The 27,080-nt window shown below is 52.6% G+C and overlaps 1 protein-coding gene across 4 annotated transcripts; it reads left to right on the top strand.

The window, feature by feature from the left end:
* The first annotated feature begins 980 nt into the window (after positions 1–980).
* On the top strand, positions 981–27,080 carry WFDC1 (WAP four-disulfide core domain 1). Of its 4 annotated transcripts, none has more exons than XR_004682833.1 (8): positions 981–1,361; positions 14,167–14,350; positions 18,282–18,365; positions 19,301–19,441; positions 23,631–23,672; positions 25,179–25,249; positions 25,523–25,666; positions 26,643–27,080. XR_004682833.1 is itself a non-coding variant. In XM_035024679.1 (7 exons), the coding sequence occupies exons 1-6, from the start codon at positions 1,218–1,220 to the stop codon at positions 25,235–25,237; spliced, it is 654 nt and encodes a 217-aa protein (XP_034880570.1). In that variant the 5' UTR covers positions 984–1,217; the 3' UTR covers positions 25,238–25,249; positions 26,643–27,080. The 4 variants fall into 4 exon arrangements, 1 of the variants encoding a protein (XP_034880570.1); XR_004682834.1 differs by having other exon boundaries at positions 982–1,361; positions 25,528–25,639; XR_004682832.1 differs by having other exon boundaries at positions 982–1,361; positions 25,528–25,666.

The following is a 27,080-nucleotide window of genomic DNA, read 5'->3' as shown; positions in this document are numbered from 1 at the left end:
GACGAGGCATACTTCCTTGCAGGGTCGTCCTGATGGCTAAACTTACTCCGTGCCCCGAGCCAGGACTTGCTGAGGGCTGATGCAGGCCAGGCCCTGTGCAGACAGTAAGAGATGCCTGACCTTGCAGAGCTCACATCCCCCTTGGGGGTGTCGGCGCTCCTCCTGCCACCGTAGCTAAGACCACAAACCTAGTGTCATGGTTGAAAGAACTAGGGGAGGCTTTCCCAGCACCACGCAGACACGGCTGAGCTGGGATGCCGCCCGGGCGTGGCTAAGTCTGGGGCCCGGGTCCCTTTTCCTTTCCTGACGGTAGGTCACAGTGGTCAGACGGGCCTGGGGCCGAGCCAACTCGGCTACCTGCTGCCTGACCTCAGGCACGTATTTGTAGATTCGTACCTCTGTTTCCCCATCTGTGAAATGGGCATCACAGAGGGGGTTGCTTCGAGCAGGCGGCAGAATATTAGATACTGAGCATAGCACTTTATGTATGTGTACAGAACACACACAGGCCGACACACACACTCACGAGGCGTGTGACCCGGGTCACAGTCAAAACGTCACTGAACTCTCCCTAGGAACACACGACATAACTGGGCACGCACACACGAGGGAGGAGGACAGCAGGGTTCAAGGGGGTGAGTCTTCTTCCCACGGCCACGTGCTTAGCCAGTCCCCATCCAGCACCAGTCTCCCGAAGAAGCTTCTACGGGCAGACAGTCTGTCAGCTCAGCTCAAAACTTGGACGAGGTAGAAGCCGCGAACCCCCACCCACCCTGCTGGGCTGGTTCCCCTGCGTGCCCGCCCCCACCCGGCCCCCGCCAAGCCCCGCAGCCAGCACACCTCCTCTGGGAGGAGAGACCGCCCCAGCCTGCCAGGAAGTGCTCATTATCCCAGTGGGACAGGGCCACTCCCGGCCACGTCTCCAAGCCAGCCCGGTGCCCCCTCCTTTTGCCTCCACCATCTGAACTGCCTGGGCTGCAGACGTCTATGGTGGAGCCTCTGGGGCCAGATGTTATAGGGGCCAGCTAAAAATAACCGGGCGGGCCAGCCACCATCGGGGGTGGGGTAGGGGTGGGGGCACGTGCTGGGTGCTGACACATGATCCCAGCGACCCGGCTGAGTGGAGCTGAGAGTCCGGCGGACCGTGCACACTTTGGCTCCCCACTTACAGGACCCACCCGGCCAGAGGGCCCTCTTCCCTGAACACGTGGGAGGAAATGCCTTTTTCCAGCCGCAGGATGGGCAGCGGCAGAAGGAAGGTCATCTGGGCTCTGTGCTTCCTACTGCTTCTCCTCGAAGCCGGCTCTGCCAAGAATCTCTGGAAACGGGCATTGTACACTAGGCTGGCCGAGAAGTCCCGCGTAAGTGCCCGGGAGGGAGAGGCGGGGAGGGGCTGGCTAGGCGACCCCCAGATGCTGTATGTTCTGCAGGTGCTCCCCCCAAACTCAGGCAGGGCAGCGTCTTTATGGGACTGTGCCGGGGGCGGGGGGGGGGGTTGGCAGATGAACTCACCGCCCTCAGAAGGCTCCTTGTCTGTAAGTAGACAAGCAAAGGGTGCACCAGAAATGTGCAGGGGGATTGGGACATGCTTTCGCCTACCAAATAGACTTTCTCCTGACAGCCCCCGATTTAAGACTCCAGGGACTTGAAACTGAGTGTTGATTCAATCAATAACCAAATGTTTATGAAATATAATTAGACATTTATGAGGTTATTTACTCATTCAGTAAACAGTGGAAACTGCTCCAGGCCAGGCACTGTGTGCGGTCCTGTGGGGACGAGATGGAGATACCAGCTCCCACCCTCGGGGGTGACATAGTCAAGTGGAGAAGGCAGTTGGATGACATGTGGTGGTGGTATGAAGGGACAGCGCAGTGTAGCGAGTGGCAAGAAGCATGCACCTTGGAGGCAGGTGTCTGGGTTTGCACCCAGCCTCTGCTGCTCACCAGCTGTGTGACTTTGGGTGAGGTGCTTGACATCTCTGAGCACCAGTGATCTCATCTGAAAAAGAAAGAGCAATGCATTCCCTTTGACAAATGCGTTTGATCACCGCTGTTGACCAGGCACCATCCTAGGCTGTGGGCACACGGAGCACAGATCTCTCCTGCTGTGGGGAATTCGTGATTTAGTGAGAGAGGCAGAGAGTGAGTAAGGAATAAGGAAAACATAGTATGTTTGGTGACAAGTGCCAAGGAGAGGACTAAAGCAGGGAGGGGACTAGGAGAGAGAGTGGGGGAGGGAGGGCGTGATTTTAGCGTCCTCTGCCTCCCGCACAGGGAGCACAGAGGCATGGAGGGTTCAAGGAATGGACTCTGGTGCTCTTAGGGTGAAATGACTCACAATGCATGAAGCACTTAACACCTAGCAAGTGCTCAGAGCATCTTGGTGACTTCATTAAATCATCCTGAGATTGGCTAGTGCTTGCCTCCGCAGGTGGAATGTAGGCTCCTCAGGGTGAGGCCTGATTTTGTCTCATTCAGTGCAGGGTTCCTGGTGCCATGCCAGGTGCCTGCCATTAGCTTGGTGCTCAGTACATTCGTGTGAGTAAAGTATGGGCAAATGCATTGGAAGCACAGAAGAATGGGTTCAGCTTGGGACGGTTTGTTTAACGGCAATAGATTCCCGGACCAGAATTTGGTGCCTGGGAATGGGGACTGACCTGAGCCAACTTTGAGCTGCATTCGGGGATTACTCTGCTTGCCTCTGAAGCATTGCAAGTGTCAGGAGACCAAAAACCCCTCAAAAATACCAACGGCCCCATTGGCCTTTTTCCCCTTGGGCTTTCAGGATTTTGGAGCCGGCAAGTGAACTCCAGGCATTTATGCAAGAGTCAGGGAGGGTTTTCCAGGGTTGGGGGGCATTCAACATTGGGCTTTGCAGGATGAATAGGAGTTTGCCAGATAAGTGGGAAAGGGGAATGTTTAATGATTGCTGCTGTGGTGAGATGCATGAAACTGTATTGAGACTAATCTTAGCCCCCTAGGCTCACATTCTGCAGATCAGGCAGGCAGCCACTGGGAGTGGTAGCAAGTGAAATGATGGTAGTTGTTTGGAGAAGGGAGAGCTTGTATGGGGCAGTGTAAGCACAGAAGGCTTCCTGGAGGAGGTGAGACCCTGGCCAGATGTTGAAGAACTTTTAAGAATTGGGAGGAAGGACATTCCTGGAAGAAGATTCAATGTGGGCAGAGGTACTGAGGCAAAAACAGTGCATCTGGGAGCCCCTGAGAGGGCAGTCCTTACTACAGGAGAGGGTTTGTTTGTGCAAGGAGGGAGAGAGACCCTTCTCGGGTTTGACACCCCCATGCTCTTTGCTGGCCTGACAGGACTATTTAGTCCTCCAGGGTAGTTAGCACTTTGGTTCTAGGACCACAAAGGGATTTTCAATACATCATCTGGTCTGATCCCTGCTTTGTCCCAGCATGTCATAGAAGCAGATGTTGTGGCATCTGTCTAGGCGGAACGGGGAGGTGGGGCGGTTGGGGACAATGTGCATGGGGGCCGGGGAGGTGGGCTTCAGAAACCACACTGCTTCTCGCCACCATTTGCCAGAACACAAGTGCTTCGTGTTTGCCCCTCCCCGGATTGGAGCTCTCCCCAGTTATCAGCAGACACCAGCGCCCCTCCCCAGTGCTTGGACACAGGAGAGGTTTGTGCCAAAAACCGGCCTCAGAAAAAGCATCTGGGGAGGGTTACGGGCTGTTGACTTGTGGGCACCAGGCCCAGGGATTCATCTCCGTGACATCTCTAATGAGCTGTGCAGCCTTGGACCACTCACTGCCCCTCTCTGGTCATTACCTGCGAAATGAAGGCAGAGGACCAGATGACCTCCAGGGCCCTTGCAAATGTCCAACAGGGAAATTAGGAATATAGGAAACAGCTCCCCCACACTCAGAAGCATGACTTTCGCATGCAGCACCCACCGCCCCCACCCCAGACTGAGGCAGGTCTGCAGCCTTGGCCATGGCCCCTGGAGGGCTGTGGGGCAGGTGTCTGGCTGTGTGCTGAAGCCCCGTGCACGGAGGGGCTGCTGCACGGCCCTGCCCTGCTCCTGGCCCCCCACCTGCACTCACGGGGAGTGCTCTCATCACAGGGGGACAGCGAGGCTGGTCCCTGGAAGAGCCCTGGGCTCTTCCTGAACCCTGCGTCCGTCTGACTGCCCGAGGACTTCGAGACACAGCAGCGTGTCACTGTGGCTGAGTCTGCTTTATCCCCTCAGCTAGAAAGGGCTGGGCAGTTTGCACCCTGCCCCAGAGGGCCTGCCCAGCAGAGGGGGCCTTGAGGGGCTGCAGCAGTAGGATGCTTTGTGAGGCGTGCTGCCCCACCAGGACCCCTTCGCGCGCGCGGGCAGCTCTGGGCCCTGTAGGAGCCGGCCACCAACCCCTGCCCTGCGACCCGGCTTCCTCAGTCTCCCCAAGCTGGTTCTCCTTCCCCTTGTTACTTCTGGGAGCTCCAGAACCTTCTATCGCGTCTCTTATTTTTTGTTCAGTTAGCAAGAGTCGTCGGAAGACCATATCTCTCCGTTGGGGGGGGTGCTCGCCCAGCTTGCACCCAGGACAGGCCAAGACGCTGGGGGGGGGGTTTACACCATGGGAGCAAATGGAACTGAAGGACAGACCCTAGCGCCTTATCCTTGGGTGGGACACCTCTGAGGAGCGGTCTGTCCAGTTTCTCAGAGTTTTCCCTTGGGTCTGAGCTCCAGGCGCCCCCTCCAGTCTCCTGCGTACTAACCCTCCCTGGGTGGGCCCTGCCCCTTCCCTGCCTTACTTTCCCGCCTGCTGGAGCTTCCTGGGACCCCTCCCAAGGGCATGCCCTGCACTAGAGTCCTAGTCTCAGCTCTGTGTGCTGGGTCTGTGTCCCTCAAAAGTGACATGTTCAAGTCCTAACCCCTGGTACCTGTAAACGTGACCTTATTTGGAAACAGTGTTGTTGTAAAGGATGAGGATGTATGGGAGTAAGGGGGGCCCTCCCTTAATCCAGTGTGGCTGGTGAGAAGAGAGGAGAAGAGACACAGAAGCAGACACACAGGGGAAAGGCCAGGTGAAGACAGGGGCAGAGATCGGAGGGGTGTGTCCCTAGGCCAAGGGATGTCAGGTCACCAGGAGCCACCAGAAGCCAGCAGCTCCCGCGGAGCTTCCAGAAGAAGCCAACCCTGCCAACACCTTGATTTCAGACTTCTGGCCTCCAGAGCCGCAAGAGTACGTTTCTGTTGTTTTCAGCCCCTGGCTTGTGTGGTACTTTGTTAGAGCAGCCCTGGGATACTCCTACAGTCTGCTTCTGGGCTTACAACTAGCACCCCGATGATGGATGTTTCCGGATGAGGAAATCGAGGCCCTGGGGAGGAGTGTCCAGCCTGGGGACTTCCCTTGCTCCTTGAAAGATGTGAGATCACTCCCCTGCGGGACCCCATCAACAGGACCTCTAGGATGCCTCCACCTAGGGGAGCAGGGGCCGCACCTGGGCCCTGGGGTGTTCCTGGCCAAGGCCCCGTGGCTCCTCCCTGGGGCGGGGGAGGGGACGAGGCCTGCGGAGGTGAGACAACCCCACTGTAGGCTTGGCCATGGCCTAGTGTCTAGCACGGAGCCTAGCACAGCACAGGCATGCGGAAACATTTTAAGAATGGGGCGGGGGAGGGGTGAGCTGGCGGCCTGGGCGAGTGGGTAGATGGAAGGAAAGAAGAAAGAGTAACTGGATAGTGTGACTTTGGGGGTGACCTTGGGCAAATCACTTTCTCCTCTCTGGACCCGGCTCCCGCAACTGAGGTTCCAGTCCTGAAATTAATCCCAGGTGGAAATGAGCAAGGGAAGAAGCATCCAGGCCGTGTGTGGTTATAACCTGGGAGTGTGCGTGCAAGAGGGAGTCAGGCAGGCGAGCAGAGGGAAAGTGTGTGACTGTTCGAGCAGCACTAGTCAAGACAGCCAAAGCTGGAAACAGCCCGAAGGTCCAGAAGCTCCAAATGAGGAAACGAAATATGACCTCTCCACGCGGTGGAATATTATCCAGCCATGAAAGTGGGAATGAAGTATTAACACCTGCAACAGGATGGATGAGCCCTGGAAACATGCTGAGTGAAAGAAGCCAGTCACAGAAGGCCACGTGCCGTATGATCCATCTGTACGAAACGTCCAGAAGAGGCAAATCCAAAGAGACGGTGGACTAGAGGTGCTACAGGGGCCAGGGGCAGGGAATGAGGAGGAACTGCTTGATGAGAACAGGATCTCTGTTCGGGTGATGTAAGCATCAACATCTTAGAATATTGTGAATGTTGCCCAATATTGTGAATTAATGCCACTGAATTGTACGCTTAAAAATGGTTAAAATGCCAAATTTTATATTACATCTGTTTTACCACATTCATTCTAAAGAAAGGGTACATTGGAAACCCAAGGTACAACATCTTAGGGATTCTGAAGGTCCACGGGATCCATGTGGCCAGGGCCCTGGACCCTGGTCCCCGCTGTCCCCAGCATGCCAGGCAAGCGTTCCCAGTGCTTCCTCCAGGCACCCACCCTGGTCATAATTGGTCTTAGCTTCACGCTCTTCTCAGAAGGCCGTTTCCTTACACGTTTGCATATTGTCCCGACCTCTTCATAGCATTTAGCTCCATTACTATTATCTGCATGATTATTATTATTTTTTTACTATGGCTTTAGTTTTTCATTAACTACTTTTGCAGATGACCAAAACAAACAAACCAAAAAAAAAAGCAATTTATTTGCTTTATCTGTGTGAGGTCTGGTTTGGGGTCGGTCACTCGTCCTGGAACTGAGCCATGTGAGGGCAGGGACATCTTCTGGTCCAGCTCAGCTGCCCTCAGAGCTAGCCCAGTGCCTGGCATTCCCAGTGCCTGGCATTCCCAGTGCCTCGGCCTGGGAACTATGAATGTACCATGAAGTGAAGGAATAAATTATGCTAAAACCTCCCGGAACAGGATAGGAGGGGACGGAAAGTTCCAGAAGACTTCCTGTGCACAGCAGGGCGCGTGGACGCTGGCTTGCTCTGGTCATGCACTGCGATGGGGTCATCCCTGGCGTGAGATCCGGATTTTTGAGTACCTCCCTGAGGAAGTCCCCTTAGCGGTGCACCCAGTTCCGCTCCCTGAGCCCAGTGCTGAGGTCCGAGGGCGTCAGGAAATGGCATTCATCAAGGCACACTGAACTCGAAGCCTCTGTTCCAAGGAGAGACATATTTTTAGAACTTTGACGTCCAAATTCCAGAGGAAGAGCGAGTAATGCTTAGAGGAAAATTGGCTTTCTTCCGGCAGCAAGCACATCAGTCCTGGGGTGCGCTTTTATTGGTCTGGCCGCTAAATCACTGGAACATTCCAAAGAAGGGTAAAGCTCTTGCACGCGGAATGAAGGGGGTGGAGAGCACAGAGGGAGGGATGCGGGTAAATTGGGGCAGCTTTGGAGATTGGATTCTTTCTCCTTAAATGGAAGTGGTGCAAAATTGTTTCCTTGTTATAAAAATAATGTTTACTGTAAAAGAAAGTCAGACAATACAGAAAGTTATAACCACGTAAGAAAGATCTAAATTCTTCCTCCAAGACATTAAGCTCTGTTGACATTTTGGCGTGTGTGCGCCTAGACTTTTCCAGGAAACAGTTAGACTCACACATTTTTTTCCTTAATGGTATTTATTCCCACTGTTGAAAAAATTTTTTATTGGGATGAAATTCACATAATGTAAAATTAACCATTTTAAAGTGTACAATTCTGTGACATGGAGCACATTCACGATGTGCGACCACCACCTCTATCTAGTGCCAAAGCATTTCCATCACCCCGAAAGGAAGCCCGGTCTCCACTAATAGGGGTTCCCCTTCCCTCTCCCCCAGCCTCTGGCAGCTGCAAGTCTGTTCTCTGTCTCTGTGGATTTGTCTGTTCTGGACACTTCGTGTAAACGCAATCCTCCACTCTCTGGAATTTGTGTCTGGTTTATTGGTACTGTTTTCTACCTTGTGTTTTTCACTGAACAGTATATGTTGATATATTGTTCCTTCTGTTGATCCGGTAGCTCTGTGTCCTCTTTTCAAAGGCTTCTATGGTGTTCCACCGTACAGATGGGCAATTATGTCTTTATCCAGCCTCCTTTGGTTGGACACCAGGCTGTTTGCCTCAGTAGAAGCCAGACTTGAACTTGAAGAATTGGGCTTTCCACTGAAAGAGTCCACACCTGGTGTCTCCTTAATGTGCTTCCTGAGGGTATCAGCAGCAGAATGGCAATGCAGACCCACAGAGGCCTCCAGAACGATCTCCCTGAGGGGTGAAAAAAACATAGCCACCCGGTGGGAAACCTTAAGGGAGTCATTTTTATCCAGGTAAGGCATACAGAACTGGAAACTTTTTGTCTACACTGTACCGTAAATGTGTTTGGACAGCAGCTGTTTGGACATGGACTTGCAATACCCTCCCTTAGCAGGAATGAAAATAAGAGATGGAAGTCACAGGTTGCCCTGGGATTTTCATGAAGGATGTTGTCAGTCTGGGCTGAGCCCCCTCGTTTGTCCGGGGGACTTGACATGCCATTGTTTTATTTTCCACTGAGTGGCCAGGGAGGGCAGGGCTGACGGGATTGCAGAGGATGAGGGCTAGGATGAGTTCTTTCTAGAATGTGTACCTGGGCAAGGTGGTTCTATGGCTGTGTCCTGAGCTGGGGCTGGCCCACGGGCGGGCAGGTGGTGGGGGCGTATGTGGGGGGCCCCCCCGAGCTGACCAAGCAGGAGGGGACTCACAGGCAAGGGTGGGAAGCTGCTCCTCAGGTCCAGACTCCCAGCGCAGGACAGACCCAGGTGTGACTCCTGTCTCTGCTGTTCACCAGCTGGGTGGCCTGGGGCAAGTGACCGTCATGTTTCTGTGCCTCCATTTCCTCATCTGTCAAGTGTGTTAATAACAGAAGCAGCCTTGGAGGCTTGTGTGAGGATTCAGTGAGATTTAGTATGTGAGCACCTAGCTCAGCTCAGCGTTGGCACACAATAGGAGCTTCGTAAATGCTGCCTACCCTGCTGTTATTATGGATCAGACGCCCAGGTTCCGGGCCTGGCCACACCTTCCGGGGTGGTGACTATGTGCCTCAGTTCCCCCACCCGTACAATGGGGACGGTGATCGTAACTACAGAGTGGGGGTGGACGCTACTTCAGGGCATCCCCGGCGCTGGGCAAGGCTGTTCCCACATGCTCCCTTCCTTTTAGGAATTCTGCCGGTTGTTTGCCGTCGTCTGACAAAGACACGACGAGGCTGCCAAGTGCCACATGGTGTTGTTGCTTGAGCATCTCCTGGAGGTGTGTCTTCAGTTCGCAGCTAGGTCCAGACTCCTCGGGGGGCAGGGACAAGCTCTCAGGTTTCTTTAGCATCTGCCTCAGCCTCAGACCTAAACCATCCTGTGAGTGATGGAGGGCAGGAAGAAAGGAAGACCTGGGGAGGTGAAAGACCAAAGCTACCCTGCGCTGACAGACCCCTGGCTGTGGGGCAGGAGGCTTCCAAGGCTGCCAAGTCGACAATAAGAAAAGTAAGCCTAATTCCAACAGGTTGGTGTTGCCAGTGGCACAGATTCGAGCTCCCACCACAAATGCGTTCAGCAGGTGTGACTGTCATGCCCATTTTGCAGATGAGGGAAACCGAGGCTCAGATAAATCAGTGGTTTTCCTGATCCCAGACTTGTATGAGAGACCACCTCACACCGGTCAGAATGGCTCAAAATAACAAGTTAGGAAACGACAGACATTGGTGGGGGTGCGGAGAAAGGGGAACCCTCCTACACTGTTGGTGGGAATGCAGGCTGGTGCAGCCACTCTGGAAAACAGTATGGAGGTTCCTCAAAAAGTTAAAAATTGAGCTACCCTTCGACCCAGGAGTTGCACTGCTAGGTATTTATCCAAAGATACAAACATAGTGATCCGAAGGGACGCCTTCACCCCAATGTTTATAGCAGTAATGTCCACAATAGCCAAACTATGGAAAGAGCCCAGATGTCCATCGACAGATGAATGGATAAAGAAGATGTGGTATATATATACAATGGAATACTACTCAGCCATCAAAAAATGAAATCTTGCCATTTGCAAGGACGTGGATGGAACTAGAGGGTATTACGCTAAGTGAAATAAGTCAGAGAAAGACAAATACCGTATGATTTCATTCATGTGGAATTTCAGAAACAAAACAGATGAACATAAGGGAAGGGAAGGAAAATAAAATAAGACAAAAACAGAGAGGGAGGCAAACTGTGAGACTCTTAACTCCAGGAAACTGAGGTTTGCTGGAGAGGAGGTGGCTGGGGGGATGGGGTAACTGGGTGACGGGCAGTAAGGAGGGCACATGATGGAGTGAGCTCTGGGGTTGTATGCAACTGTTGAATCCCTGCACTCTACCTCTGAAACTAACAATACAGTATATGCTAACTAAATTGAATTTAAATAAATTAAAAACAAAAACAAAAAATCTCCAAACAAGTGCAGACTTGTCTAGTTCCTAAGCCTGAGTTAGATCCCTGCTGAACTGTTTATGAGCCACGGGCTTAGCTCCATCCATCTGGGTACTTTTCGAACATCAGATGCAGCTCCTAAATTCTTGCTCCAAAGGAGGAGGAGGCTTCAGCTGGGGAAAGTTGGCGAGGGGAGGGAACAGTGTGTGGAAGGGCCAGGAGGAGTAAGGGGTCTGAGCAAACTTCAGAAATCAAGGCCACTGATTCTAGATTTATACTTGGGATCCATTACTTGGGCTTTGGGACAGAGGAATGGAATCCTTAGGCTCATGACCCTTCTCAGCCTATGGCCTTGGGCAGACCTTTCATTCTCTGGGCCTCAGGGGCGTCACCCTCAGTGTGGATAGTAAATAGCTGGGTAAGAGGTGCCACATGGATCGGATACAAAGGGACGGCTCCCAGTGAGTGAAGCCCACCCGGACAGGAGTGCCCACCACACAGGGCCGCTGTGCATACGGATTGATCAGTCCGACACAGAAGCCCTTAGAGGGAGGCCTGGGGAACCACCAGCAAGCGGCGGCCTCATCTTCAACATCATCCCCAGGGTCACAGGTGGGAACAAAACTCAGGTGGAGGGGAACGGGCAGTGCAGGGGGAGGGCACGTGTTAGTAGAGACCTGGGCGAAGTGAGGTCAGAGCCAGGCTGGTGTCTCTGGCAGGAGACACAGCCCGTGCAAAGGCCCAGAGGTGGGACTGTTCCAGGGACCTCAGAGAGGCCAAGACGGCCGAACCGGGAATGAGCAAGGGAGGGGGTGAGTCTAGGAAGTGGAGGGGCTGGGGGTAGGGGGGGCCAGCCAGCTCCATCTGACCTTTAACCCTTTGTCCTCCCCGGGCTGGGACACCATGGGGTGGGGGTGGGAGGGTGATCTATTTATCTCTCTGATAAAAGTTAGATCTTCCTCAGAACTCCGGGAAACATCTTTTTTTCAGGACCCTCTTTGAGCATCACCTTGCATGACATGAAATATTTTCCCAAACATTTAATCCTTTAATCTGGGCCCCTTGGTGAAATCAGTTCTTTATCACCCACGACCATCTGTTGTTTGGGCCGCACCGTAAATAACTCTGGAGATTTGACTTCTAAGGCGCTTATCTCTCTTGTTCTCTCCAAATTCTGGGAGACGAACGTTTGAATTTTCCTGGGAGAGGAGAGCAGGGCCACATCTAAAATTAATCTCTCTGCACCCCCTCCCCGCACCCCGTGGGCCTCCTAATGTCCCTGGACCAGGAAGCCAGACTGGGAGGCGCGGGGAGGGGGGCTGGGGGGAGAAACAGTGTTTCACTTCTGATCTGCAGGCTCCAGTGAGGTCTGTAAATGAGGCCTCATGTACGAACAGGCTAGCCGGAAAATCCCACCGGGCCTCCTGACATGCACACCGGCCTCGTCACCTTCCCGAGGAGGCGGGGATAGCTGTCACATTCAATTAGGATGAAAATGGTCGGACCCCAACATGAGTCCAATTTTGTTAATTCTGAAGAAAATGAACTAAGAGCTAATGGTGTGGGATTATGTCCCCTGCTTGCAGCTTGAAAATTATTCATGATGATACAGGAATTACAAGGACTGGTCTGAGCAGGGGGTGGTGAAAAGGCTGAACCAGCTTGAAAATCTAGGCTCTGGTCTCCCCTTTGTTTTGGGGGAGAACCACCAATCTCCTGAAGCCTTCGTTTCCTTAAAAGCCAATTCTTGGGTTTGTGTTCGTTTTTACATTTCACAAATTAAATGACCGACATATTTATGGGAGAAAACATGAATTCTCTGGGAGAAGCTGGGGTGGGGCCATGAGCCCCATCCTCCCCAGGCTGCCCCTGCCCCACTTGGTCACTGCTTTCTTCCCTCTCTTGCCCTCCCTCTAAGCCCACTGGGCTCCCTGGGAGGTAGTTTGAAAACCCGCTGGTCCTTGTGCTTGCACAAATTCCAAGACGCACCTGGTCTGATACTTGTCCTCGGTGACCCGACGCCCCCTACAGGTCACTGGGAGCAGCGCATGGACTTGGCAGCCACCGTTAACAGCCGTAGGGTAGCGGGGGGCTGGGGGAGGACGTCCACACATCTTTGACCTTCCCTCTCTTTACTCCCTTGAGGTCAGAGGGCATATGCATTTTGTTCCTTGCTCTTTTTTTGTTTTAACTAACACAAGTGTTTTTCCTGTCATCAAAAATTCTTCAGAAGTACTTCTCTTGTTTTTAAAATTTTTGATTGCCTTCTTTAAATTGAAAAAAAGAGTGTGTGCGTGGAAAAAATCATACTGAAGCAGGGTAAATGAGTAGGCAATGAAGAGAAATCCTCCTTGGCTTCAGAACTGAATGCTCCTCTCTAAAGGCAATCTGTGATAACACTGTCTTGTGTATTCTTGTGATATCCTTCCAAAAATGTTCTAGGCTAACCCTATACGTAGTACATGAGTGTGCATATGCTTACTTTAAAACATCGTTAAGTGTGTAGCATACAAACTGTTCTGCACCTTAATATTCCTCACCCACCACTGTATCTTGGTAATTTTTCAGAAGCGGGCTAAGGGCACAGGATTCCGGTGTGTAGATGAGCATCACTTACTTGTACAGGAGGGCAGGAATTTGAAATACGGATACATTTGGGGCGCCTGGGTGGCTCAGTTGGTTAAGCGACTGCCTTCGGCTCAGGTCATGATCCTGGAGTCCCGGGATCGAGTCCCATATCGGGCTCCTTGATCAGCAGGGGGTCTGCTTCTCCCTCTGACCCTCCCCCGTCTCATGTGCTCTCATTCTCTCTCTCAAATAAATAAATAAAATCTTAAAAAAAAAAAAAGAAAGAAATACGGATACATTTGCAGGGGCGCGGGGTAGAGGGTAGGTAGGGATTTAGATGACAGGAGCACTTTGGGCACAGGCCAGGAGGCGGGCAAGCCAGGGTGTTTTTCTCCCAATGAACCTCGTGTGTGTGTGTGTGTGTGTGTGTGTGTGTGTGTGTGTAAGACCTGCCCTCCACACAGCCCACTTTCAAATCCAGAAGCAGAACGGTGTCCCCAGCATGGACGGGGTCTGGTGTCAGAGGGACCCAGTGTGAGTTGCCTGGTGTGACAGAGGTCCCCGACCTCACCTCTAAAATGCTTATTTTATTGGTCATGTGCCCATATTTCCTACTTGTTAAGTACTGCACCTGATTTTTAACGTTTTATTGGAAAAAATATCAAAAAGTGGGAAAAGCTCGTGTCCAGCTTCCCACAGAGTGAGCACCCCCAGTGTAGCCAGCACCCAGATCAGGAAGCAGAACCCAGGCGGCCCCCGGGGACCCGAGGTGCCCTTCCCGGTCCCCACCCACCAGGTGACCACTCTGCTGACTTCTCACACCAGACGTCAGCTTCGCCTGCGTTTGAGCTTCAAGTATGGATGGAATCACACGGAGTGTTCTCTTTTGGGTTCTCTTTTGGCCTTTTCCCCCTTCCGCTCCGTATCCTGCGTGTGCTTTTTACCCAAGCGGCGCGGTTTCATCCACCGTCTCTGCGGTCTGGAAGCGCCCAAGCTCCGCGCAAACGCAGGGCTTGCCAGAGGCGCACGGAGAAAGCGGCGTGCGTGTGTCACGCGCACGCATCCCCGAGCGTGCACGTCCGCCCCTGCGCGGGCGCGGGGCAGACGAGCGCGCGCTCCCCGCCCCCGCGCGGCCCCGTGCCGCCGGTCCCCGCCGCTGACGCGCGCTTCCCCCGCAGGCCGAGGAGGCGGCGGGCCCCCGGCAGCCCCGCGCCGACCGCTGCCCGCCGCCGCCGCGCTCGCTGCCCCCCGGCGCCTGCCAGGCGGCGCGCTGCCAGGCCGACTCCGAGTGCCCGCGGCACCGTCGCTGCTGCTACAACGGCTGTGCCTACGCCTGCCTGGAGGCCGTGCCGCCCCCGCCAGGTAGGCGCCCGGGCCCCGGGGGGGGGGGGCGAGGGGGCGGGGCGGGGGGCCCCGGAGAACCGGGGTGGGCCGCTGCGTGCCCGAGGCGCCCGCGGAACTGGCACGGCCCTGAGCGCGCACAGCCCGGGAGGGGCCCATGCCGGGGAAGATGCCCCCTCCTGAGAAGAGGGGGGCGACTTCTCATTAAAAAAAAAAAAAAAAAAATCCAGGTCTCCGGCTTTTCTTAGAAACCCTGGACCGCATTCCCTGGGCCGCCATCTGCTGGGACCCCGGGTGCCCCTAGATGGCGGCGGGTCCTCCCGTTTCCCCCGGACCCCGCCAGGCCCACTTCCCTCGCGATCCGGGCCCCGGGAGTATTGGAGGTGGAGACCTGGGACCTCAGCAGTCGGGATGCGGTGTGGCCCCGAGAGGCAGTGGGAGCGCAGGCTCCTGGGTTCTAGTCCACTGGCCAGCTGGGGTCCCCACCCCCCACCCCGTGAAATGCCCCCAGCTGTAAAACAGGGCTGAAATGAGACCGTGCAGCTCCTGGAGGGCTCTGAACACTCGCTGTATTGGCAGGGAGCAGATAATCAGTAAGATGTCTGTTGAATCTTAATGGCAATTGCTTTGGGAGAAACAGCCCTCAGGGACTCTCTTTGAAGGGAAGGGGGTTTAGATCCCTTCTGGAGAGGTTTTTTTTGGGGGGGGAGGGAGCCTGTGGGGATACTGAGGAGAGGGTGGGCAATGCATCCCCCAGGGTGGAGAAAAGGTGCCCCTAAGTGGTTAGGATGGGGGCAGTAAAGTCTCCTCCCCTCTCAGTTCTGCTTGGGGCTGAGCCTTTAGGTGACAACAGCCTGCTTGGACCTCATCTCTCAGGGCGAGGCCTCTAGGGGCCCTGGGCTAAATTGCTGGAGGCCGCTTGAGAAGGCAGGCCCAACCCCTCCTCCCAAGGCCGAAGCAAGAATGACTGCACTTTGTTTTCTTTGGGGTGAGGTCACAGTGGTGACAGGTAGTCAACACCCTCAATAATGCTCGTAATTACAGTCTACTTGCGTTTGAGCACTGTCTCTTCGCCAGGGACTAGGCGCGGCCAGGAAGGCTTCTATGGGGCCCTTTATAAAAAATGACAACATGGCACCCCCTCCTGATGGAGGAAGCACATAAAGGTACTTCCCTCTGGGTGGGTAAGTCAAAAAAGGTGCCCCTTCCTCTGGACTGTGACAGTGAGCAAGGATTCTAGCCTTACTTGCCACCTATGCCCGCAGATTTTGAGCAGTGCACAAACTATACAGCTGTTCATGACATTCCCAATAGCCTTTCCCTACATCATCTCATTTAATGCTCACACAGCCCTATGGTGTGGAGACTGTTATCAGCCCTATTTTACAGCTAAAGACGCAGAAGCTCAGAGAAGCAGAGTTGCTTGCCCAAGATCACACAATAGGCAAAGCTGGTATTTCAATCCCGTCTTCTGACTGTGGAGAAGTGTCCAGTGCTTTAGGCCCTGACTGCAGGGACATGGGGTTCTACTCTTGCATCTGGGCCCATAAATGGGCGTCCCTCACTGCCTGGAACATCCTTCCCCCAAACACCCACACAGCTCACTTCCTCACCGACTTCAGATCTTTGCCCAGAGGTGGTCACTTTTTCAGGGAAGATTTCCCTCTCTAAATGGCAAACTCTCCTGTAGTTGTTCCTTACCCTCCTTTCCCTGCTTAATTTCTCTTTATAGTACAATCTAGAACATTGTGTTTTATTTGTTCATTGACTATTCTCCCCACTTGCAGGTCAGCCCCCATAAGGCAGAGTTTGGTCCCTTTCACTGCTGGATGCCCACCATCTGAACTAGTCTCTGGGCACCTGAAAAGTACTCAATGAATATTGAATGAATCAATGAATCGGTGAACGCCTAGCTATTGCTGGCCAGGCAGAGCAGTCCAGCTCTTCGTTAGTCATAGTAACAATTATAATAATAACATCTAACACAGGGTTTCTCACCCTTGGCATCCTGGACATTTGGGGTTGGATAATTCTAGTTTGGGGTGGGGTGGAGGCTGACCTGGGCACCGTGGGGGTGTGGAGTAGCATCCCTGGACCTCCCCCCATGAGATGCCAGTAGTCCCCACACCCCACACTGTGACAACCAAAAGTATCTCTAGACTTTGCTGTATGTTCCGTGAGGACAAAATCACCCCAAATTGAGAACCACTGATCTAATGTGAGCAGATGACCTGAAATGCACCAGGCCCTGCTGTAAGCAGCTTACACACTTCATTGCAATTTTCAGGTAGGTTCCCTCCACAGCAGACCTTGAGATAAGGACTTGGGTGCAGGGAGTTCATTTAACAGGTGATCCCAGGAAGTTCTACTGAGGCACGGAGAGGGGAGACCCTGAGCCTCCAGGCCTTTAGGCATCTGCAAGTTAAGGGGAGACCTTGACCAAGTTTCAGTTTCTAAAAATGCAGCAAACTGTGTATGTACATCTCCCGCTACCCAGGAGCCTTTGACCAAGGCAAAGAATACAAACAGGAAATAGTAATAGTTTCCTATTTGGTAAAAACTCACACTGAAAACATTTTCTATCACGGGGTCCAAGGTGGTAGGAAGGAGGGGGGAAGAAGCAGAAGACTGGAAATCAGCCTGCAGAAACTCCTCACGTCATCCCTCCAGTTGGAAGCTGCAAACTGCTCATTTGCTCTTCTGTTCCAGTTTGCACACTGTGAGCAACTGTCTTACAATCATCTTGCGCTCTTTTAAAGAAAAGGCTAACCAGCATTTTTACCAAAATCCACCTATGTACCTTCAAAAGCACTAGACAGCACACCAACCTCTTTATTTTGTCATATTTTGGAGTCCAACAAAAGCAGAGGTCATAAATCAATGTGATCCCTGACCAGTTTTATTTGATCTACATAATGCATAAAACTATTTTTAGGGGGGGGGCAGGGGCAGAGGGAGAGGGAAAGAAAGAATCCCAAGCAGGCTCCATACTCAGCATGGAGCCTGACCTGGGGCTCGATATCACCACCCTGAGATCATGACCTGAGCCAAAATCAAGAGCCGGACACTTAACTGACTGAGCCACCCAGGCGCCCCTGTAGTGCATAAAATTTTTAAAAATTGCCAACACTTAAAAACCAGGAGTTTGTATTTTTAAAAATATCTACAAAGTTTAAAAAAAAAATACAAGCTCTAGGAACATGGGGAATGACTGGCCAGAGCTGACCAGCAGCTGACCCACTGAGGCAGGGTCTGTCTCCAGTTTGCCATGGTCCTACGGGACCTGCTTTTCTTATATATGTTACCTACCTGCTCCCTGGAAACATTTGGGCTCTCCACCCCTGCTTTGGGATTTTGAACGCTTTATAGTCTACCATGTGGGTTGCTCTTTTTGTTAAAAATATATTGGCCACAGAGCAGACTATGCTGGTATGACGCAAAGACCCATGAAGCCAGGAGTCCAACCTATCAGGCATTTACTCCTCTCTTGGTTAATAGGCCAGCGTAGACGGGTGGTTCATGGCGGGTATGTGGCTCCACTCCAGTCATCCAGTTACCCAGGTTCCTTCCATATTGTTGCTCTGCATGATCAAAGTGGCTCCCCAGCTGCAGGAAGAGGGAAAGCCAGAGGGAGGAGAGCAAACAGGCATCCATGCGTGGGCAAGACAGGAAGTTGTGTCATCACCTTGGCTCACATCCCATTGGCTAGAATTCAGTCATGTGGCCGTACCTAGCTGCAAGGAAAGCTGGGAAATGGAGTCTCCAGCTTGGCCACCCAGTGCCTAGAGGAAACTCAAAGTTGTGTTACTGAAAGGCAGGGCGAATATATGGCAGGCAGCCTCTGTGTTCTTCATGAAGTGTAGGCTCCCCCACTCCCAGAGACTGGGGCATTTCTCGGCTGCTTGACTGGGGCGAGGGGAGGGCTCAATTTAACCATGTATTATTTGGTTAGTTTTAGATTGGCTAGTGCAGCCGAAACCTCGATGGCTTGGCGGCAACGGCTGGCTTCTGGATGGCCCTGAGGAGGTGTTGCAAGGTACCTGCAGGGTGAAGCCCACCCTGACGTCTGAGCCAGGGTCCCTCCTTCTCAGGCTGCCTCTGCTCCAGCAGGCGGTCTGCTCTCAAATACCTCAATATGTAGAAGGGTGGCGGCTGGGGCTTGGCCCGGCTCTCACAATCCCCAGAACAGTCTAGGGCTTGACGTTCCCTGCAAAAGGGGCCTCCCCGCCCCCCACCACGCCGGGGTGGAGACTTGAGAGGGAAGGGATTGGGGTTGGTTTTCAAATCTCTAAAATCATAATAAGGGGCACACTGCTCCCTGAGGATGAGGTCTTCTGTGGGTGGGTGGCGAGCAGGCAGGCAGCCCCGGGGTCTAGAGAACTGGAGGGTACGAGTGTGTCCGCTTGTCGTGGCTCTCGCCGTGACCCTGCACACATCGTGGGCACGACCGCCTCTGGGAGCGTGTGCGGCTTTGTGTGCACCTATGGGGCTGTTCTTGTGCTGTGTGAATGTGCCTCTGCGTGCGTGCAAGCGTGTGTGATTGTAGGTGTGAGTGTGTGTGTTAAGAGCCATGGTGGTGAAAATGCGTGTGTGTCAGGGTTTGTGCATGAGCGTGTGTGTACGCCTGTGGCTGCAGATGTGAGTGCACGTATGTGTGTCAGGATTCGTGGGTACAGGCACGGGATCTGGGTGTGTGAGCACGTGTGTATCTGTGAGTGTGCGCGTGTGTCAGGCTCCTCTGCGTGCACACACATGACTGTAAGTGTGAGCATGCGTGTAGGTGAACGTGTATGTAGGTCACCGCGCACGAGGGTGTTTGGGATTGTTTGGCTTTGGACCGCCCTGTGTGTTGGTGTGCGTGTGTGTGCGTGTGTGCAGGAACACGTGGCTGTGAGTGAGACCCGAGGCACAGCCTGGAAGGTGGGGTGCAGATGGGAGGCAGACCCTCTGGTTCACGTGTCTGTCCCACAGCCGAGGCCTGCAGCACCACAGAGGATGGGGCGGAACCCCTCCTCTGCCCCTCGGGCTACGAGTGTCACATCCTGAGCCCTGGGGACGTAGCCGAGGGCATCCCCAACCGCGGGCAGTGTGTCAAGCAGCGCCGGCAGGCAGGTGAGTGGGGGCGCCCAAGCCATGCTCCTGGCCCCTGCCCCCCTCTCCCTAGAACATCCCACTTGGGACACCTGTCCCAGAGACAACCGCCAGCACCCCCAAACCTGGCCAAGAGCTCCTCCTGTCCTCCTACTCCCGTGCTTCTCCCTTTGAGTCTTCCATCCTTCCCCTCTTCGCCTGCATGGGACACAGGTCTTCGAGCCCTGCCACCTCCTAACTGGGATCAGTTGCTTCAAATCTCTGAGCCTCAGTATTCTCGTCTATGAAATGGGGCCACTGTGTGCTGTTAGGGGAATTCATTTAAATCATACGTGTAAAGCCCTCAGAGCAGAGCCAAGCAATAATAGGTGCTCCGTAAACATCAGATATATTATATCCATCTATATATCTATTTTTTAAATTGTCTGAGAACCCTTGACTTCCCAGGGTCTCTGCCGGGAGCATTCAGTGTGACTTAATTCGTGTTTGCCCCTGGAGGTGAATAGTATACAGCAAATCGATCAGGGAAGGGCGTGAATGGCACTGCTTTAGTTTGCGTGATTTTTCCCAAGGAGAGCCAGGGCCACAGAGCACAGACTGCTGGTGATACCTAACTAAAGCCCCCCGAGCCTCAGGCAAGGTGTAAGGTCCACAGGACTTGGAAGAAATGCATGGCAAGCGAAGAATCTGGAATTTCAGGGAGATGTGAGTTGGCCTTGTCACAGCTGAGCTCATGGGACTCTGAGAGCCCAGACTCAGGGCCCAGTCCCCCCTGCAGCATCTCTCAGCCCTGAGAGTGGGGCTGGCAGCCTCAGTCAACACTGAGGCCCAAAGAACACAACAGGGCACGTGATCTGCCAGGAGCGTTTCTTTTCCTGAATGGAGAATGTGTTTCCTGGAAGTGTTTCAGGAAGGACACACTTCGTGCCCTGCAGTTAGCATCATTATCGCTGCAAGTAACACGATATGAGACATTACTACTCTCTCAAGAAGCCTGGTTCCTGGGATGCTGAGCTTTGAAAACATTGCCCATAAAAGGGGGCGCCTGGGTGGCTCAGTCGGTTAAGCGTCCTACTCTTGATTTAGGCTCAGGTCGTGATCTGTGGGTGGGGAGATCGAGCCCTGCATCAGGCTCTGTGCTGGGCATGAAGCCTGCTTAACGTTCTCTCTCTCCCTCTCCCTCTGCCCCTCGCCTGCCGTTCAAGCTCTCTCTGTTTCTCTCTCTCTCCAAAAAATTGCCCATAGTAGGCATCTTGGTGGTTTCTCCTACGTTCCACCTGCTGTTTGGGGTTAAGAGCCTGTTCTCTAGCCAGGCAGCCTGGGCTCTGGTGGCCCCTTGGCCCCTCACTGCTGCGTATGGCAAATAGCCTAGCCTTTTTGGGTTTCATTTTCCTTACCTGTAAAATGGGCTCATAATAGTTAGGCTACTTCATGCTGTCATCTGTCTTAGGGAAGAGGAACTTGGCCTATAGCGTGCACAGCTAACAAGGAGCAGAGGGGGAGTTCTCAGCCTGTCCATGGCCCGCAGGGCCTGTGGGTACGTGTGGGTGTATGTGTCCCCCCCCCCCCCCCAGGAATGATCAGAGCCTTCCAGATGGAAATGTAAGCGAAATTCCTCCTAGCCTTGCTCCCAGGGGCTGTCAGGGAGCAACAATTGTTGGTAATTATATGGGAGTTTGGACATGTCTTGATCTCCACCAGCTTCCCTTGAACGGTAGCCTCGGGGAGGAACAGGAGCACTCGTCCCAGGTTAAGCACAAAGAAGCCTCTTATTTAAGCTTTATCTTTTTAAACTCCATATTTGAAATAATTTCAGACTTCAGGGGCGCCTGGGTGGCTCAGTCGGTTAAGTAGCTGCCTTTGGCTCAGATCATGATCCCAGGGTCCTGGGATCGAGTCCCGCGTCGGGCTCCCTGTTCCGCAGGGAGCCTGCTTCTCCCTCTGCCTCCGCCTCTCCCGTTGCTTGTGTGCTCTCTCTCTGTGTCAAATAAATAAATAAAATCTTTAAAAAATTTTTTAAAAATCAGTAATTTCAAACTTCAGAAAAGAGGCAAAATTAGGACCTTGAACCCTCCACCCCGATGACCCATCAGTTACTAAAATATGGTCACATTTGCTTTACCATTCTCTCTCTTCCTCTCCCTGGTCCCCACTGTCTCTCCGTATAAATCTGCATATTTATTTTCGGGACTATTTGAGAATAAGTTGCAGATCTCATGCCCACCCCTTAGGACGCCAGTCTCCTCCCAGATCCGGCATGTGGAGGGTGCCAGGGATTGTTCGGGTTTTACAGTCCATCAGCTTGGAACCCAGCATTTGCGGGGTTCATGTCTTTCCCAAGAGGAAAATGAACGTTGACACAGGCAGTGAATCTGCCTCTTTGGAGAGCAGGGTCTGGGGAGTCAGTGCATTTCTCTGAGTGGGTTTGAGTGATGGGTTTGAGGTCACTCAGGTGGAGCGTCCCTTGTCCCGCAGGCTTGCCTCTGACAGAGTGCCATGGCTGATGCTGCATGAGAAGGACAGAGGATCATGCAGCCTTGAGCAGGGAAATCTATTTTGTTAAAATGACCTGTGATCGTGTTTGGTAAACGTGGAGGCGTGAGGGGGGTGACCAGCTCCGCAAAGACCTCTGACTCCTTCCTGTGGCGCCAGCGTTGGTCCCCGAGGAGAAGGAAGGCACAGGAATGCTTCATCGTCGCCAGCCTGGAAAAACCCAGCCATTTGCTTGAGAAAATAGTTGTGGCCGGAGTTGCTGATAAGTTGTCAACCCGAGGGTGTGGATCGGCTCCGCTGGGTTCTGTCACCTCATACTATAATGTCAGTGCTGGCCCCAAACACCCTGATCCTTTTTAGGATGACCACAACACAAAGGGAAACAAAATGTCTAGCTATTGCACAAATGTGATCTTTACAATTGAGACATAACTGACCTATAACCTTCTATGAGTTTCCGGTGCATAAGTGTGCTTTGTTGACAAGGCTGATGTGCTGTGGTGAAGGAGTGAGCTCACCCCTGGCAGCGTTGCCCAGAGAAACTTCTGCGTGACCTGGCCAGACTTCTCAGGCACAAATGGTTCGCCTCCATGATAGGCTGGGGGCCGGGGGGAGGGGGCCGGCGTGGGGTCGACGACAACCAACAGTGGGAATCCTTGTAATTCCAGATGTTTCAAGGTCCCAAGAGTCGACCACTTTTCACATACAAAAATGGCAGTTTCGTGTGGTTCCTCCTATTATTTGCATATCTATGGTTTAAATGAAATTATTTTCGTCCTCACAATAACTTTATTTATGAGGTGCTAATTTTTAAAGATTTATTTGAGAGAGAGCACGAGCAGGGGGAGGGGCAGAGGGAGAGAGAGAATCTCAAGCAGACTCCCTGCTGAGCACAGAGCCGATTAACAACGTGGGGCTCGATCCCAGGACCCTGAGATCATGACCTGAGCCAAAACCAAGAGTCAGGCGCTCAACCAACTGAACCACCCAGGCACCCCACGTGGTGCTAACTTTATGCCTATTTCCAGGTGGGCAAACTGAGGCCCAGAGAGGATTAGGGAAGCAGCGCAAGGAGATAGCTACTCCTTACTTGGTCACACGCAGTAAGGACATTCAAGACTCCTATGAGCAGACTCAGAAAAATATCATGTGTTGCCCATGTGAATTACATAGCTTGAAATCACACTCGCTGAATAATACGTTCAAATTCTGCTTCCGGTTCATCTGTTAAGACGGTGGGTCCTAAACTCTTTGGCCTCAGGACCCCCTTACACTCCAAAAACATTGAGGACCCCAGAGAGCTCTCCTTTGTGTGGCTCTGGGTAATTACCATATTAGAAACTAAAGCCGAGGCATTAAAAATATTTATGTGTTAATTCATTTAAGAATGACAATGATAAACTCATTATGCATTAAACAGAAAGAACGTTCCTTTTACGAGTAACTATACTTTCCAACACACACAAAAATGGAAGACTGGCACTGGTTTACATTTCCGCTGTTCCAATATGCGCACGAAGAGAAGAGAGTTCGATTCTCTCGCCTGCTTCTGCATCCCGTCAGCCGTGACATCACACGTCACACAGCCTCTGGAAACTCCATGCGCACTTGGGAGGGAGTGAGAATGAAAACACAAATAATTCCTTGGTGTTATTATGAACTGGTTTTGGCTGTATGAACTCACTGAAGGAGTTTAACCCTCTCATGTGTTTTCCAGATGGGCGGTTCCTCCAACACAAATTTTACAAAGAATACCCAGGTAAGAGAAGAAACCACTCTTCCTTTGCAGAGGGTGCTAAAAGGAACAGTAAGGATTTCTTGGGTGAAAAAGAAAAATAGAATCCCGTTGATTCTGTTTGACTCTGTTGATTCCTGTTGATGACTGTTCTGAGAGCTACCGTCTGAAGCTGCTGTGAAGGGAAATGCCCATACGCTTCCTAGTTACCTTTATGCCATCAGATGGCCCTTTGGGGGTGAGGGGGCGGGAGGCCAAGATGCTTCTGGTGTGAAAACCTCTGCTCCATCCTGAGCAGCCCTCTAGGTGGCATCTGACATGGGCAGGAGCCATTCTAGGCTGCAGCCTGGGACTGAGGCAGTAGCTTAGGGATCTCATGGGGAATAAAATGAGAACTGGGATTGGAAAATAAAGTAGAAGCCCTGTTGCCTGATGGTGAGCAGAGGAGCTGGGAGCCAAAGAGGGGCTCATGGAAGAAAAATGGCTTTATGTTAAATCTTAGAATTTGGGACTGGATATGCTTAAGTCCTTCCTACTTTCATTCAGGGGATTGAAAATATGGCTGACACTCTTCTTCTATCCAGTCATTCATTGATCCATCCATCCAGTCTTCTAATCTTCCATCTATCCATCCTTCCATCCATCCATTCATCCAATATTCCATTCTTCCATCCATCTTTCCACCCATCCATCAATCCAGTCTTCCATCTATCCATTCTTCCATCCATCCTTCAATCATCCATCCATCCAATATTCCATTCTTCCATCAATCTTTCCATCCATCCATCCATTCTTCTCTCCATCTATCCATCTATTCATCCATCTATCCAATATTCTATTCGTCCTTCCATCTTTCCATCCTTCCATCCATCCCTCCATCCATCCGTCCATCCATTCTTCCATCCATCATATCTTTATTAAGAATTTACAGCACATATTTATCAAGCATTACTCTTTATTTTGTGCTAGAAGTTGGGGCTACATTTGTGATCATGGCAGACCCAATCCCTGCCCTCCTGCAGCTAATATCAAGCAGGAAATAACAGACATGAATAGCCTCCAAGGAGTTATTTAGTAATAATAGGGATTAGGGTGATTGAGGTCACATACAGGACACTATGAAAAGGACACCTAAGACTTGGATGTCAAGGAAGGCTTCCTAAGGAGGGGACATTTAAGCTCAGCCTAGAGAATAAGAAATAGTTGGCAAAGGAATAGCCACTGTGAAAATCCTGAGGTTGGAAGCAACTTGGCCTTCACTGCTGCTGGTGTGTAGTGAGTAAGGCGGGGATGGCAGTAGATTGGGCCAGAAACGCCAGCAGGACCACACCGCACAGGAGAGGAGGTGTGGCCGTGGTGAGGAGAGGGGAGAGGCTGCAGGTTGGGATTGGGTGACCTCCTTTGGGGGAGAAGAGGGGACAGGGCCAGGGCACCTGGTATTTGGACGTCATTTGGCAGTGGCTGGTGAGCCAGGGGCAGTTGAGCAGCAGAAGACATGCCTGCCCTCACACAGCCCTGGTCTTTTTGCAGAGGGTGATTCCAAGAATGTGGCGGAGCCTGGGAAAGGGCCCCAGAGGCACTTTCAATAAGTCTGCGGGCCGGTAAGTGGGAGGAGTGGTGGCCAATGGCAGGGGGAGGGTTTGCACAGCCGGGTGTCCTGGGAGCTTTAATCACCAACTTGACCAGAGGAAGGGGTGACTGGGGCTTTACCTGGGGGTAGAATTTTAAAATTCTCTTACAATATCAAAGTAAGTAATATGAGAACTTGGGGTATAGCCAGAAGTGGAAGTGTCTATACCACGTGGACCTAAATCCAAACACTAGACGGGGTTGCAACTTTCCTTTCCATTCCTTGTCTTAATGCCTCGGTGAAGAGCAGATGAGTCCTCCGTTGTGCCCTGAAGTCCATCCCTCTGTCTCTCCCTCTGTCACACGATCCTCTCAAGTACCAACTCGTGCTTCTAGGGGCTTACCTCCTTCCGGGAGGCTAAGTAAGTCAACAAGGAAATCAGCCTGCAGTAAGTGTTGTCAAGGAACCGGACAGGGGCGTGAGGAAGAGTAGGCAGGTTGGGGAGGGGCTGTGCGGAGGTCACATCTGAGCCAAGATCTGCAAGGAGAAGCAGCTGCCTTGGGAAGACCCAGGGAGCAGGTGTCCGTGCAGAAGAAGCTGGAAGAGCAAACCCGGGGCAGGAGAGATCTTGGCTTCGAGGAGCCACAGGGAGGCTGCTGGGGTAGGGATAGAATGATGGTGGTGGGGCTGGCACCAGAGGGGGATCCCAGGGAAGGCATGGGCCCTGCTCTCAGACGCTCTCCGGGGCCAGATGCGTGCCTGTGGATGCCAAGGACTGGGAGCATCTCTGCCCGTAAAACCCGAATGCCCCGCCCACCCCTGTGAAAGTCAAATGTGTGCACAGGGCAAACAAAGGCCCTTGAAAGCAGCTGATTTCCCCAGAATGTCCTTGAAAGGCAAACATCGGGTTTCAGATTCCAGAATATTCTGGTGCAAGTCCCTCTTGGAAAGTCTTGAGTCCTTGGGGATGGGTGCCAGTGTGTCTATTACCTGCTGATGACAGGACCGGTCCTTGGAGTGGGTCTGACCCACCGAGGACAGCGAGCTCCCACGGGGAAGCACTGGGGGCCGGCGGGGGAGAGCGGGCCGTGAGAGGCAGTTTGTGGTGGTGTCTGGGAGCAGCCGGCCGGCCCGAACTGGGCTTAAATTCTTGACCCACCACATGTGACCTTAGGCAAATGACTTCAACTCTCCACGTCCCAGTTTCCTTATCTATAAAATGGGAATGATGGGGAGGGATGTGTTAGTAACTAAACAAGAGGATAGCCAGAGAGACTGAAAGTAAGTTAAGAATTCAGTCTTAGGGAAACTGGAATCTTACTGGTGTATGTGGGGGGTGACAAGGAAGAAGACGACGCGGACTGTGACCTCATGTTCTGCCCCAGCAGCGGCTCACGTTCCTTCCTTCTCTGCTTCTCTTCCAGCCAATGGTGAGAACATGCCTCCAGTTTTCTGCTAAGTCTTGGAAACAGTTGGATAAAACAGGATTTGACCCCCGGAGGTCATGCCCAGCTTGACAGAGCATGACCCCAAAGCTACTTAGAGGCAAGACGGCTGGCTCTCAATGCCAGCATGATGCAACTGACTGGGTGACTTTGTGGGAGCCCCTTGCCAACCCCGGGTCCCCGTCTTATCGTCCTGAAGGTACAGCACACCTAGCAGTCCCACTTGACCCCCACAGACGGCCCCACAGACCCCACCTTGGGAGGAGGTCACTGCCTTGGTGAGCTGTACGATGCCCCTTTCTCAGAGTTCAACCTCTTGTTTACTACACATTTCTTCCAGATGTGTCTCTGGGAGCCATGTACCTATCCCAGACGTTCTCAAAATAAATTGCTCCTTACAAAATGGAAATGAACTTA

This window comes from Mirounga leonina, unplaced genomic scaffold (assembly GCF_011800145.1).
Source record: "Mirounga leonina isolate KUSES-001 unplaced genomic scaffold, KU_Mleo_1.0 Mir_180, whole genome shotgun sequence".
Lineage (NCBI taxonomy): Eukaryota > Metazoa > Chordata > Mammalia > Carnivora > Phocidae > Mirounga > Mirounga leonina.
This window is presented reverse-complemented; position numbering and strand designations above follow the sequence as displayed.

Excerpts from the sequence above, each read along its gene's own strand:
- WFDC1 (XM_035024679.1), top strand. The coding sequence starts at position 1,218 with ATGCCTTTTTCCAGCCGCAGGATGGGCAGCGGCAGAAGGAAGGTCATC. Across the intron at positions 14,351-18,281 it reads GGCCGTGCCGCCCCCGCCAG|TTTTAGATTGGCTAGTGCAG; the intron begins GTAGGCGCCCGG and ends TTATTTGGTTAG. Across the intron at positions 23,673-25,178 it reads ATTTTACAAAGAATACCCAG|AGGGTGATTCCAAGAATGTG; the intron begins GTAAGAGAAGAA and ends GTCTTTTTGCAG.